At 40.3% G+C, this 12919-nt stretch overlaps 1 protein-coding gene across 3 annotated transcripts in view; it reads right to left on the minus strand.

The window, feature by feature from the left end:
- The window catches only part of KIAA1549 (KIAA1549 ortholog), a 144730-nt gene that overhangs the window by 70799 nt on the left and 61012 nt on the right, over nt 1-12919 (minus strand). For all 3 annotated transcript variants that reach the window (XM_062011122.1, XM_062011114.1, XM_062011127.1), the window contains exons 2-3: nt 3109-5814; nt 1580-1668 (exon numbers count right to left, since the gene is read on the minus strand). In XM_062011122.1, the coding sequence (XP_061867106.1) occupies nt 1580-1668; nt 3109-5814 (2795 nt within the window). The remainder of the gene's footprint in view (nt 1-1579; nt 1669-3108; nt 5815-12919) is intronic.

Raw genomic sequence — 12919 nt, forward strand, 5'->3', positions numbered from 1 at the left:
CAGTTGCTTCTGAGAAGCCTTAGTGCCAAAATATCCTATTGAGAGCTTTACAAGGCAAAAGCAGGCATGAAAGGAAGGAATTTAAAGGGCAAAAATATAAAGAAGATAACAAATATTTGCTCCAGTCTACCTTCAAATACTTAGCAACAGATTTTGTCTTACTGTTGTAACTATTAAGAGGGTAAGCACTTCCATATTATTGATGCATATAAGGTCACTGAAAATTAGTCCTGTTCTATCATCATGTGCTTTTGACTTCTACTTTGCTATGCCAGTTTGCACCATCTGAATATGGAATACACAAACCAGAAGAAAAAACCCAAAAAGCTTCTGAGCAGGTATTGCTAAAAGGACCTAAACTAAACATAATTTATAGTGGCAGCTCAAAGTATCTGAAGTTTGGCAGAAATTTGTAATGCTCCTGTCTTGACCGAGTAGTAGTGAGGTATGTTCTCAAACATCAGACAGGAGTTGTTTAATTACCAAATGCAGTGATTATACACGAGCTGTCAAAACCCTGTTTCTCCACACAGATTGGCAAGTAGAAGTTAAAGACACCGAGGGTTTCTGTGCATGGTGAAACTCAAGTCATGTTCAAACTTCAAACTGTTACTTGAGTATGTAACGAAAAGCAGATTATAGACTCAAAGTAAGATAATGTAGTGCTAGGCTGTCACAGCTAGATCAATAAAGACATAAAAAACTGCAAGTGAAGCTGAACCTGCACCTACAACAGTAATTCCACTAAAATATTTAATTTTTTTCCCCAGTATTACTCATCTGATTATACGACAAAGGTACCCCAAACTACCTCTACAGACTTCTCTCACACAGGGGGCTTGAAGAGAGGAGGGGAAAAGGGTCTTTAAACCTCATCTCAACCAGACACTCACTTTGAGGTTAAGAAACAACACTGAAATACTGCTCAAAGATGATTCCTTGAACATCAAAGCAGAGGAAGCTTTCAGAAAAACCCAGAGCACAGCAATTCCTAGTCCTGTGAGTGGGGGAAGAACAGGAGTCACACATATTTGAAGACTTAAAAATAACATCTCACCATTGCATATGATGTTTTTCCCCTGCCTTTTTCATCTGCCCAGTCATGCACTTGAGAATCTGTCACTTCCTCTGAAAGTATTGATGGCCTCACAACATAAAATAGCACAAGACTGTGCAGAAGGTATTGTTTTGTTAAAGATGATAAAGTACATAATCAGGTAGCAGAAGAGACAAAACTTTTTAACAGGTATTTCTAAAGGAGAAAGGCTTTTCAATTTAGTTTCAATTCATCAGCCAAAGAAGCTGAGCAGCAGAAGCTGGGCACTGCTTGCTCACCTCTGTCAAAACCAGGAAAGGTTTCTCCTAGAAAATTATGACACTCCAAAAGTTAAAAAACTGATGTCATAGTCACATTAAAAACAAGCTCAACAAAATACAACTAACATTTAAGCTAGAACAAACCTCTCTCTGATACAGTACCACATGTGTTGTTTTTAAATCACAGTTTTAGCCTGTGAGCTAAAACCACTACTGTATTACAATGATCAAAGAGTACTTGTACACACTTCATACCACTTACCTCTAGCTCTACTGATCGCCTGAACTGAACTCTGAGCACTTCTCTGATGGATTCACTGACATTTTGTATAACAGCTCCTTGGGCCAGCACTGGAAATTAATGTCATTCAGTAAATACATTTTAGCTTCATCTCTTGGGCTTTGGTTCAAAGCTGCATTTTAAATTGTGCAATGCATGAAAAAGCAGGCAATGAGGTCAACTACATCAAATGGATGTGGCAATGGACAAGGAAACCAATAGAGGTGTGACTGTACCCTAAAAAGTGACTTTACATAGAGTTTAAGGCACTCGGTTTATTTTTTTCTCTTGTTTTGTTTTTTCCATATCTAATGTCTTTAGCATTCCAGTAAATCAATCTTCTAAAGAGCCACTGAGGCATTCAAAGTGGATTCAAAGTCACAGCACATTCAGTCTGACCTGTGCACAACAAGTCTGCTGTCAAAACACAGCTCAAGTTTTGTAAGCAACACATGGAATGCAGATGAGGTCAGGAAAAGCCACAGAAAATATGCATCTGTTTTTCTCTTAAATAAAAAGTAAACAAATTTGACATTAATTACTGAAAGGGAGTAAGAAACTGCCTTAAAAACCCCACATACCCATGGATGTCTGTGATTGTGGTCAAGGAAACAAGTGAAAAGTGTCATATTGTCATTCTACATTTACCTTCCATCGGTAACTTGCCTACAAAAGTACTCAAATCTCAAATTACAGGTTAAAAAGATAATCTTCCTCATCATCAGCATAGCCAGGTCACCTTCACAGCTGAAGGATGAGATTATGATGCTCATTGTGCAAATCTTAAGGGCAAAATGTGTTGCTTACTACAGAACGTGCAGCACTTCTGCAGCTGCCTTGGATTAGTTCGCTGGTATTATTTTATTAACAAGCTAGGAAAAGGTAGGAAAACACCTAAAAAGCAAGCACAAATTAATTTTGAAACACACTAACGTCACTTTTTCTGGTTACAAACACACCAAATGCGACTGAAGTAAGTATGGGAATAGCAAAAACACAAACGTAAGCTAGTACAGTAAAATTACAGAAACAATAACAAAACCCAAACGTTTTTAAAATCAACTCTCCTTTTTCATATTACAACATTACCTCACATGCAGTTTTTTTTTTTTTTTACAGACAGCAGCAACAACTGAAAGGAGAAACTTACTCAGTCAGAACATTTAATAGTTTGGCAGAACAGTACCATGACAGTAACATTAATTTACAACCCATGAAATGACAATGAAGCCTCTAACTCAGCATACGGATCAGAAATTTTAGAAGACAATTTCATTCCCTGTGCAGTGTAAAGTACATGGAATTCACTATCACAATGGACTTTATTCAAGTGATTTCTATTATGTTCAAGAGTAAATGATAAATCAATGCTTTTACAGCTGTTTTACAGCTAAATTTACACCATGTTTCTTTGAAAGGTTCACTTGGCTAATTCAACACCCACAACTGAGCTAAGGGGTCTCGTTAGGATGGCTTTTGAAGAACAAACTAGAATGATAGGAATACCTTACCAGCAGTGACTAGGTAAGCATCGGGAACCGTGATGTCGCAGACATAGGGTTGCCTGGTAGTGGTCACGGCAGAGGTTAGGACCACAGCTTCAGATGGAGTAGTGATCACCAGAGGGGTGGAGGAGAAGTTCCCCAGGCTGCCTGTAGCACTCGTAGCAGTGGTCGTGAGGACAGTGGTGGAAGTGGCTGATGCATCAGTGCCAGAAGTTATGCTGCTTCCTACCGGAACTTCGTATCCAGTAGGAGGGCTGGAAGTCGGAGGAAACAGCGTGGGAGCAAACAATGTGGTCATGGAGAGAGATGCTGTAGGAAAGGGCATCACGCTGCTGGTGTCGGAACGTGAAGTCAGGTTGTCAGAGTCAGTGGGAGGAAGGGCTGTGTGGGAACCATTCTCGCTGCGAGACGTTAAAAGCAGCGTGGGGTTAACTGTAGCACCAATATCCTCACCAGAAGCTGAAGTAGTTGAGAGCAGAGATGAAGATACATTTAAGACAGGGGTTGACGGAAAGGTAGTAAACAAAGAGATCAGATTTGTTTCATTGAGCAAGATGCTGCTGGTAAGAGACTGGGGGTAGGAAGCGGTCAGCACCAGGGTAGGAACCACGGAGTGAGAGGTGGAGAGTGAAGGTTCCAACTGAGAGGTAGCTCCTGTAACAGCTGAGGTAAACACAACTTCAGAGCTCGCTGGCAATACTGAGGGAGCTTCCAGAAACATGGATGAGTCAGAGTGAAAATCTGATGATAGTGTCATTTCAGGAACATGTGCACCTGGAACAGATGTTGCATTTGAATAAAAGTATGATGCTTGGCTGAGAGGGAACTGAGAAATCTCAGCATCAGTGGCAGAGCTGACAGTGGTAGCTAAGTCCCAGCTGGAAACATCCTCGGAAAGCACTGATGTCCTAGTCAACAAAGTCTGAGGTAAGAATGCTGATAAATCGCTTTGCATGACAGAGTAAGAACTCAGTATGGCTGATGACAAAGGCGAGTAGCTAGGTTCAATAAGAAGTGGTGTTGATAAAAGACTGGATGGAAAATCTGAACCTTTTAAAGACAGTTCCTCCCTTGTAGACGTCTTGTCAAGCAAAAACACAGACTCTGATGGCATTATTTCTGGCGTCTCCAGCAAAGTTGTACGACTGATGGCAAATGATGCTACCGGTTCACTTGGGATGAAGGAGGAGTCAAATAGAACACTGGTGGCACCAGGGAGTTCTACATGAGTGCTTGGTGTCAAAGAAATTGTCTCCAGAAGAGGGAGAGTAAACTGGGAAGAGATGTTCAGTGATGTTCCTTGAGGAGGCTGATGGTAGGAAGAAGACACTGTTACGGGTGTTCTAGTGTTAAGGATAGTGTCTGCAGTGCTTAATAAAAACATGCTTGAATCGGGGATTTCTGCAAGTCTTGAAGAAAATGAAACAACTGGTCTCGATGGAAAAGAAGTATCAAAAATCTCAGGTGTAGGTTCCTCTAATTCATATCTGTCAGTAATTATAGTTGTAACTGGTGTTAAACCTTGTACTTCAGAGGCTGCGATGGACAAAGTTTCAATGTAATCACCTGAACCCACATCATGTTCCGGGGAAAAGCCTGCTTCTGGCAGAAGTGAAACTGAGTCACAATACAGACAAGAACTGTATGATCTCATGAAAGGCACTGGACTTGTGAGCTCACTGACAAGCTCTGATTGACTTGGTATTTCAGAACTGGCAGGCAAAGTTGGTGCTGTACCAGAGAATTCATGTGTAAACAGACTGGCATTAAGAACTGTATTAGAGTCTGTGGAAACGGCAGCTGAGTGAAGTGGGAAAGATGTAAGTGGAAGACTAACAGGAAACAAAGCAGGCTCGGCATTGGCTGCTGAAGCTGGTGTGGGCCAGGGAATGCTTGGAGTGGGGTAGGTTGTTAAACTGTGAGTTTCTACTGCCCTGCTACTCACGTCAGCATAAATGTCACCATATGGCTCTGTACTTTGTGCTGTGGCATCTGGGGTCACAGTTTTATCCAGCAGCTGGAGATGAAGAGGCAACTCTTCTGAAGCAGCCCCAAAAGGCAGAGCTGTTAAACTCGCATTTGTGTTTTCCCACACTGCAACTCCTGCCTCGGAAGAAATGGAAGATAAATAAATAGCTGTATTTGGAGGGTACAGTGACAAGTCTCTGTTTCCCGTTAACATTTCTCTATCTGGTACAAAAGGCTTCAATTCCGTAAGAGTGTTACTGCGTTCAGGGACAGTGCTCAACGGAGTCTTTTGCTGTGCTGTTTTTGAGATATCATACGGTGAAAAAAGGACTGATAATGAAGGTGTTAGCGATACAGTTTCTAACGTTTCTCTTGATGGCTCTACTGTATTAACTGTGTGATCTGTTAAAACTGCAAAAGACTTCAGTGGAGAAGTCCACTGTGCCTTTGGAAACGAGCTAATAAAGTCATCATCACTTAAGAAAGCCTCATTGCTTGTTACAGAGACATCTACCAATGGCGTACTTCTTCCTTCTGAAATTCTGAACACTTCTTCTTGGTTAAATAAAGTCGCATCAACAGGGGTGGTAACTGATGATAAAACTGTTTGAAGGAAATTACTTCCTTGGGACTCCAAAGTACTTTTTGCTAAGGCCATTTGTGTCCTGCTGCCTGATATGCTTTGGTGCACCTTTGAGTCCATTGAGAAAAAGGAAAAATTTTGCTGCTCCAAGGATCTCTCATCTAAACAGAGAAAGAGAAAAACAAACACTCAAACCCACTAGATTAGCAAAAGTAGTAAGATCGCAATGAGCAAACCTCATATATGGTATTTCTGAAGGCAATTCCCGAGAATTCAAGAGCTAAGACAAAAACCTCTCAAAAGGTGAAAAACCTCCATGGGCGAGTCAGCACAACTAGTAAGGTTTCCCGTGAAACTCCATTCCCTGTGAATGTGCAGGACAACATGAACTCCTTTCACTCTGCACCTACTCATTTCTACTTCAGTGAGCCCCATGGTAGGGGATAAAGTAGCTCCCTTTTACCTGTGCAAAGCTACAGTGTATGGCATCTAGTGGTCTCATAGAGCAAACAAACCAAAAATGGGTAGCAAGGAACAATGCAAAGAAAAATTTTGCATAATTTAGGTGTTCTGTTTTCCTTTAGTATCACTTCATTTCCTCCAGTTTTATTATTTCGTAGTGCTAGGTTCACTAGCAGATCTGTTCTGTTTCAGGACCAGATCCTCCCTCTCACATAAGAAATGAGTGACACTTGGGAGATATGAAAAGGGGTTCCCTTTACACAAGGAAAATGTGGACCTGATATCAACTACAAGAATTTGCTAGCTAACAAGTTCAGTAGTTATGTTTACATTGTCAGCCATCCACTTAACTTCTAGCTTTTTAGCAGTCAGTAACAAATTGCTTCATTATATAATTGCCATCTTTACTCATAAGGCACTGCAAGAATACAGTGTTTATGGGACATCTCTAACAAAACTTCTACTATTCCAGCATGCAGAATTCAAACAGTAATAGCCCAGCTCAAACACAAACAAACAAAAGATCTAAGAAATCACCAGATATTTAAACAAAATACTTGCAAAAATCATATATGAATTTCATTTGTGTAACTTTACTATGATGCCTTCTCTCTCACAAAAGTGTTCTTGGGTCACAGATAAGATCTGTACATAAGCTTTTCCAACCGTGGATGGGTTTTACAGAGAAAAGGTTGATTACTGTTTGAGTACTTTTCTGAAATGTCAAGTCTGGATTAGTAGCCTTCAGAGCTGAATATTAAAGGAAATAACAGAGATCTGCCAAAGAATATTTTTCAAGGATACACACAAAAGCTTTATCCTTAAATTATCTATCCCAACCGATTACCATGTTTTCATATAGTAGGGTCCACGCAGTGCTGCTGGAATCTACTGACAATGCACATTAAAAAGGCTGGGGGGGTAGGGAGTTGGGGGGAATCCCATCCACTTAAACCACCAAGGACCAGTTTAAAATAAAAATGAACATACATGGTATAAAGTGCTGGAGAGTCATACAGTACACGGCTCAACCATAACTACATTTGTAACCCTTTAGAGAATGCCTTGAACTCAGTAACCTGTGACAGATCTTGCAGGAACAGCTCACCTATCTGTTACATGCTGTTGTCAGCCTAGCAACACCTTCCAAAGGTGATATGCTGCTGTACTCATCCCTTTCTCCCTGGTCTGTTTGCTAAATCCCCTGACAAAACTTTTCAAGCATTGAACATACCAACTTGATAAATTTTGAAGCTGCCAATCTGAAAAGCACAATTATAAGAATTAATGCACGGAGCTGTACCACTGATCACACCTAATCACACCTAATCAAATACTCAGTGCTATGATTAAACACTTTGTTTTACAGATCCCATGCACAATGGATGAGATCTGTAGCACAGTAGATACTATTCTTTCAAGTAGCCCTAATCCATTTTTTCCTCCTGAAACTCACTGTAGGCACTGCCAGCTTTATGATGCTTAGTTGTGGTGTGCTGATAAAATATAGCGCTTACAATGCTCTCAGGGCAAAAGAAAAGCAAAGAAAAAACAGGTACAGTCTTGTAAAAGCTAAGTAAGATAAATATACAAATCCACCCTCGACTTCTTACACGGAGGTCAGTTGTTTGAACAAAGCACAGTGCAGCAACTATGGATTAGGAGCTTTCACAAGCATTTAACATGGGAAATAGACAAAAGTAGTTTCTAGCAAGTATGGAACCAAAACACGTGCCTTGAGCAAGCCCCATTTGTTGACCAAAAGCTGTTCGATGTCTTCTACCATTCTATGATTCTCCTTGCTAAAGTCTCCCCAGCCTCACTCCTTCCTTTGATCTAGGCTTCCAACTTTGATTTTTTTCTTTGTGACATTTTGACTAAGGACAGAGTTCCTAAAAGACTTCCAAGGGTATTAACCAGTTACTGCCAAGATGAATCACTTCTCTCTCTACATGTATGCACAGTTCCTTTTAACCAGTCCTGTAAAATCTTGTCCGCTTTGGTCACACTTTCGACAAGTAGCACTTGCTTACAGTGAATTCCAAATTGCAAGCAAACATGTTACCAGATAAAGTTGTTGTTCATCATAGGTTCATGTTGCAAATCCCTGTAGCAGTACCGCAAGACAGTTGTGATAACTTCAACACAGTAAGCGTGGTAAACATGGAATTGGTACATACGGCAGTCAATATGACCAGCAAAGGTGAATACATACTAATTAGCAACTGCACATTTGATCACATATATCCACAAATCTTTGATCTACACAATTATTAGAGGTGACTCCACAAACTGACCAGTTTCATTGCCTAAATATGGCTACATTGTGTACTATCTTTTTCCTTCACCCACAGGGAGCTCCCTTTATCTCTGTTCTATTTGACAGAGGAGATGTCACAAGGCAAGATCCTGCTGTAAGTGATTACACATCACACAGATATGTTCTGAAGAATTACTTGTATCACCATAAACTGTCTGATAGACATGCATAAGAGAAAAAGGCAATTTTGGCTTTAAACTCATTCTGACTTGAGAATTAATTTTTTGTTGACAGTCTGCTAATATTCTTTTTTCCTTGAAAGACAAAGTAATACTAAATAATATCTTTATCATACATTCATGCCCCTTAATATAAAGAACCTTGCCACTTATGCCAGGAAGGAAAGAATGCAACTCTGAAAAAGATGTCCTATTTCACTTTTTAAAAGGAAAATAAACCCTTGAAAAGTTACAAGTTCTAAAACAAGGTAAGAGCGTTGTTACTGGAGATAAGTGGAATAGGTAAAGTCCTTTTGTGCACATAGAATTTTACCCTACCAACTTGCCAGCAAGTTGGCAAGCCGATGTTCCATGTTATTTGCTTTGTCTAGTGTTTCAGAAACAGTGAGTGTTAGTGATATGCCATTAATAATACAAGTTATTGTTTCCTGTCGGCTCCAGAAGAACAGTATACTACTAGAGTCGTGTTTGTCAGAACTGCACGCGCCTCTCACGCAGAGCAGATGGGATGGGCGGCAGATGTGCCCGGGAGCAGCCAGACAGTCCACAAAGAGGCAGGAAAAGCAAAGGAGAAAGTGAAGGAGGTGAAGGCACACCACAGCATGACAATCATGCCCTCAGCAGTGCAGAGCAGCCGATCTGTCTATATCATGGGACAAAGAGAGCAGACAGATTGCACACATCTCAATGCCATGACTGCACAAAGCTATTGATGAATATCAATGCTGACTTGCTTGTTTGCACAGCTGCTATTGTTGGGTGACGGTTTCTCAGTTCAGCAACTGCACCACCATTGAGAGAGGCAACGGGACAGGACAACAATCAGACAAACTCCGCCAAGCTGATGACATTGTGAAAAAGAATAGATAGCTTGGGAAGCAAAGCTGTGATCCCAAGCTACAGCAAAGGGGAGGAAAGGAGAGCACCTGTGGCAGAGGCCACAGGAATCACAGATGGCAGCAGTACAATGCCTTGGCTCAGACAGCGACATTCGGACATAGAAGGAGTGACAGCATAGGAAAATGGCTGATGGGCTTGGGGTGACGAACTCTCTGCTGCTGCTTTCCCTGCTGCTCCCAAAACTGGTAAGAGTCTGGACCAAAATCACGCTTAATGAAACCACACACTGAATACAACAAATGACCCTTTCAACTTCTAAACCTGTATTGACACAAGCATGGCCATACACTCTTAACACTGACACAGACCTGTGTGAGTTCAGGAAGGGCCATAACACCAGCACAGCACTTTCCCATGACTACAGCAAAGGACTGCTGTAGCTATAGACATCTTTCGTGACAAAAATACACCATGTCAGCTTGCCAGAAAACTATATGTTCATAAATCAGGAACTACAGTAGTCACACTCTTCCAGAAAGCAATCAGAGGGATGTAGTTTTCACTCTTTCTGCAGTTGCAGTGACAAAAAGTAATGCCTGTATAATAAAGTTTTAAAAGAACATTTTTTCCAAATATATATTTAGAATAGTATATACATATATTAATATGATTTCATATTTCATTTATTTATAATAAATACTTTCATGTCTTTTTAAATACGGGATCCACGACGCAATCTCACCTCTGCCACTGACCACTCACATGACTTCAAAAATTCTGAATCCCTTTTCTGCACGCTAATAAAATGTGGCAACTGTACACTATCACAACTATCTGCATCTACTGAAATTAAGGTAATTTCCTATATTATGAAGATGTTAAATTATAGATAAGTACACACGACAACAATGAATATAACAGAGAAGTATTTACTTGTGATAGAATTAAACCTTGAGAATGGAACTATTAATTTTTTTCTCGATTATTGTTTCACACACTAAGTAGCAGCTAATAAAGTTTGCAAACAGCAGAAAATGCCAAGAGACTGGTGGCAAAGCAGTTCAAAATATGGATCAACTGAAAAAAAACCAAAAAGATCTTCTATGTACTAACACACATACCCACAAAACAAAAATTTTAGTACCTTTATCTTTTAGGCAAGGAGAAGAATTGTTCCTTTATCGGTCCCTATTGTTTCAAATAGAAGCGTTTTAGGTAGAGAGGGAACAGATGCTACATACATTCCAAGTATTACGTGAAAATTCCTGTTAACTAAGTAGGTAACAAAAGTTCCCAAATTACTAAAATCAAAGCTACGAACTCACCAAGAATATTCACCACTATGGGACAGAGTAGAACGTCACATTGATGAAAAGCTTTTAAAAACTTTTTTTTTAATTCAGCTTTGAGAAATGAAAGGTAAGAAACTGAAATAACTGAATGTAGCCTAGGGTAAGACCACAGAAGGGCAGAGAGAATGATAGACACAAATATATCTGAAAAAAATAACAACCCTCTCATACAGCTTAATATTTAACAAGTTTCTGACTTATTTAATGTCATTTAGTTCAGCTTCTATCAAAAAGAGCTTGTATGTGCTAGGTCATTGCAAAAAATTTACACAGTTCTCTTGTGGAAATCTCTAAATGAATTTCTCAGGTATCTGGCTTGTAGGAAAATACCAGTCATAGAAGCATGTGCAGCTGGAAAGCTGGCTTCTTTCTTCTCTGGGAGGCATCAAGCATAGATTCAACAGTGACAGTAATCACATCCCTGTCACACAAAAGCCAGGGAGAGGTGGGGGTGGGTGCCTGCAGCATTTCTCCCTCCACAAGCTCCAGCCCCCAGCTCTTCTGAGAGGTCCTGGGCAGTTTTTTGAAAATTCCATTCCCTAGAACACATGCTGCACCCCTGTCCAACACTCTCTTGGGGCAGTGCACACTTAGGCTATGCAAGGGACACAAGTGATCCGGAGTTCTAACAGCTGTTTCTCAAAGATGTTGATTTTCTTATTTTAAAAGATCAAGAATATCATCATTTACCACACATGCTTATGATTTTTAACTAATTAAGCTGCTTGTAGCACCTGAAAGGCTAAGAGAGAGAGAAAACAAAGAAATAAAAACAACCCCTATGCTAAGTCTTGGCACTCTTTTTGAAAAGTTGCACTGCAGTTGAAGAAAAAAATTCATAACAAACAGGAAAAATATGTAACAGGAGAAAAGTAATAGTGTTAACAGGAAGCACGCAACATGAGTGCCTATGTGCATGCATGCTCACCTTTGCACCCTTCAGGTTTCAATACATAGCCAAGAAAGAAGATTAACATCTTGAAGTCATTCTTTATCCACATGCAAACAGATGTGTCTCAGCTGGTATCCAGGTGCAAGTGTACCACAAACTCCCTCGCCTCCACAGAAAATGAGCACAAGCTTCCATCTCCACACAAAGAAAAAAGATGCACCAAAGTACCAAGGGAAAGGGCAAAGATAAACCAATGCTTGCTTGCCAACATACTAGATAAAGACTTGTTAAAGAAAGATGTTTGGTAGAAAGCAGTCAAAAAATACAACATTTTTTGTATGTATATCAATAACTATTCATTGCATTTGAAAACCCATGCCAATAAACCTGTAATACCAGGCAGTTGTCTTTTTTTCCTTATTCAACATTAAAAAACACCCCTCAAAACCTCCTTTAGGACACTTTTACTGGTAACCATCGTGTTAAAGAGCTGTATGCAGTTCTGTGATCCCAACTTTGCCTGCCTGGTAGATGGAACTACTCAACAGAAAACTTGCAATCTATTTTCTGATCTGGGAATCTTCTATCATATCCACTCCTGAGACAGAACTTGGCCCTGTAAGAGCTACCAGTAAATGGTAGATTAAAAGAAAAAACTACAGCTTCTCTTTATTTAATACCACTGTATCACATTCTGGTTTGCAGCAAAAGAAGGAAAAACTTTGCAATCCAGGTGAATTTTTTTTGTCACACAAAAGATAACAGCACACCACTAGATCAGGCAGTAAGGACAGGAGAGCATGGAGATGGGGTGAAGGCAAACAACCCCACCATCCACTCCATACACACCAGCATATGGTGAGATCCACCTCCCAGACAGCATTACTACCTCTGAAAAACCACAGCTGTGCTAATGAGTGGGGTGGGAACAAAACCCATGCACAGAACAGTTTGTCGTGCCTACACAACATCCCTGCAAAGCCAAACAAAATCCTCACTCGCAGAACTGCATAAAGCTGTTGCAGCATCAAGACGCCTCCAGCTCACGGTCCCTCTCTACAATTTCTCTGAACAGCGATATCCGAATGCAGAGGTGAGAAAGCAAATTAGCCATGACAACTCACACCATTTCAAACACCTCAAGAGGAAGAAAGGTAGATGATTCCCATACAGAAGCCTTCTATGGCAACTGTGTGTTCCTACAGACCATTGTCCACAGCT

The sequence above is a fragment of the Colius striatus genome, chromosome 1 (assembly GCF_028858725.1).
Source record: "Colius striatus isolate bColStr4 chromosome 1, bColStr4.1.hap1, whole genome shotgun sequence".
Lineage (NCBI taxonomy): Eukaryota > Metazoa > Chordata > Aves > Coliiformes > Coliidae > Colius > Colius striatus.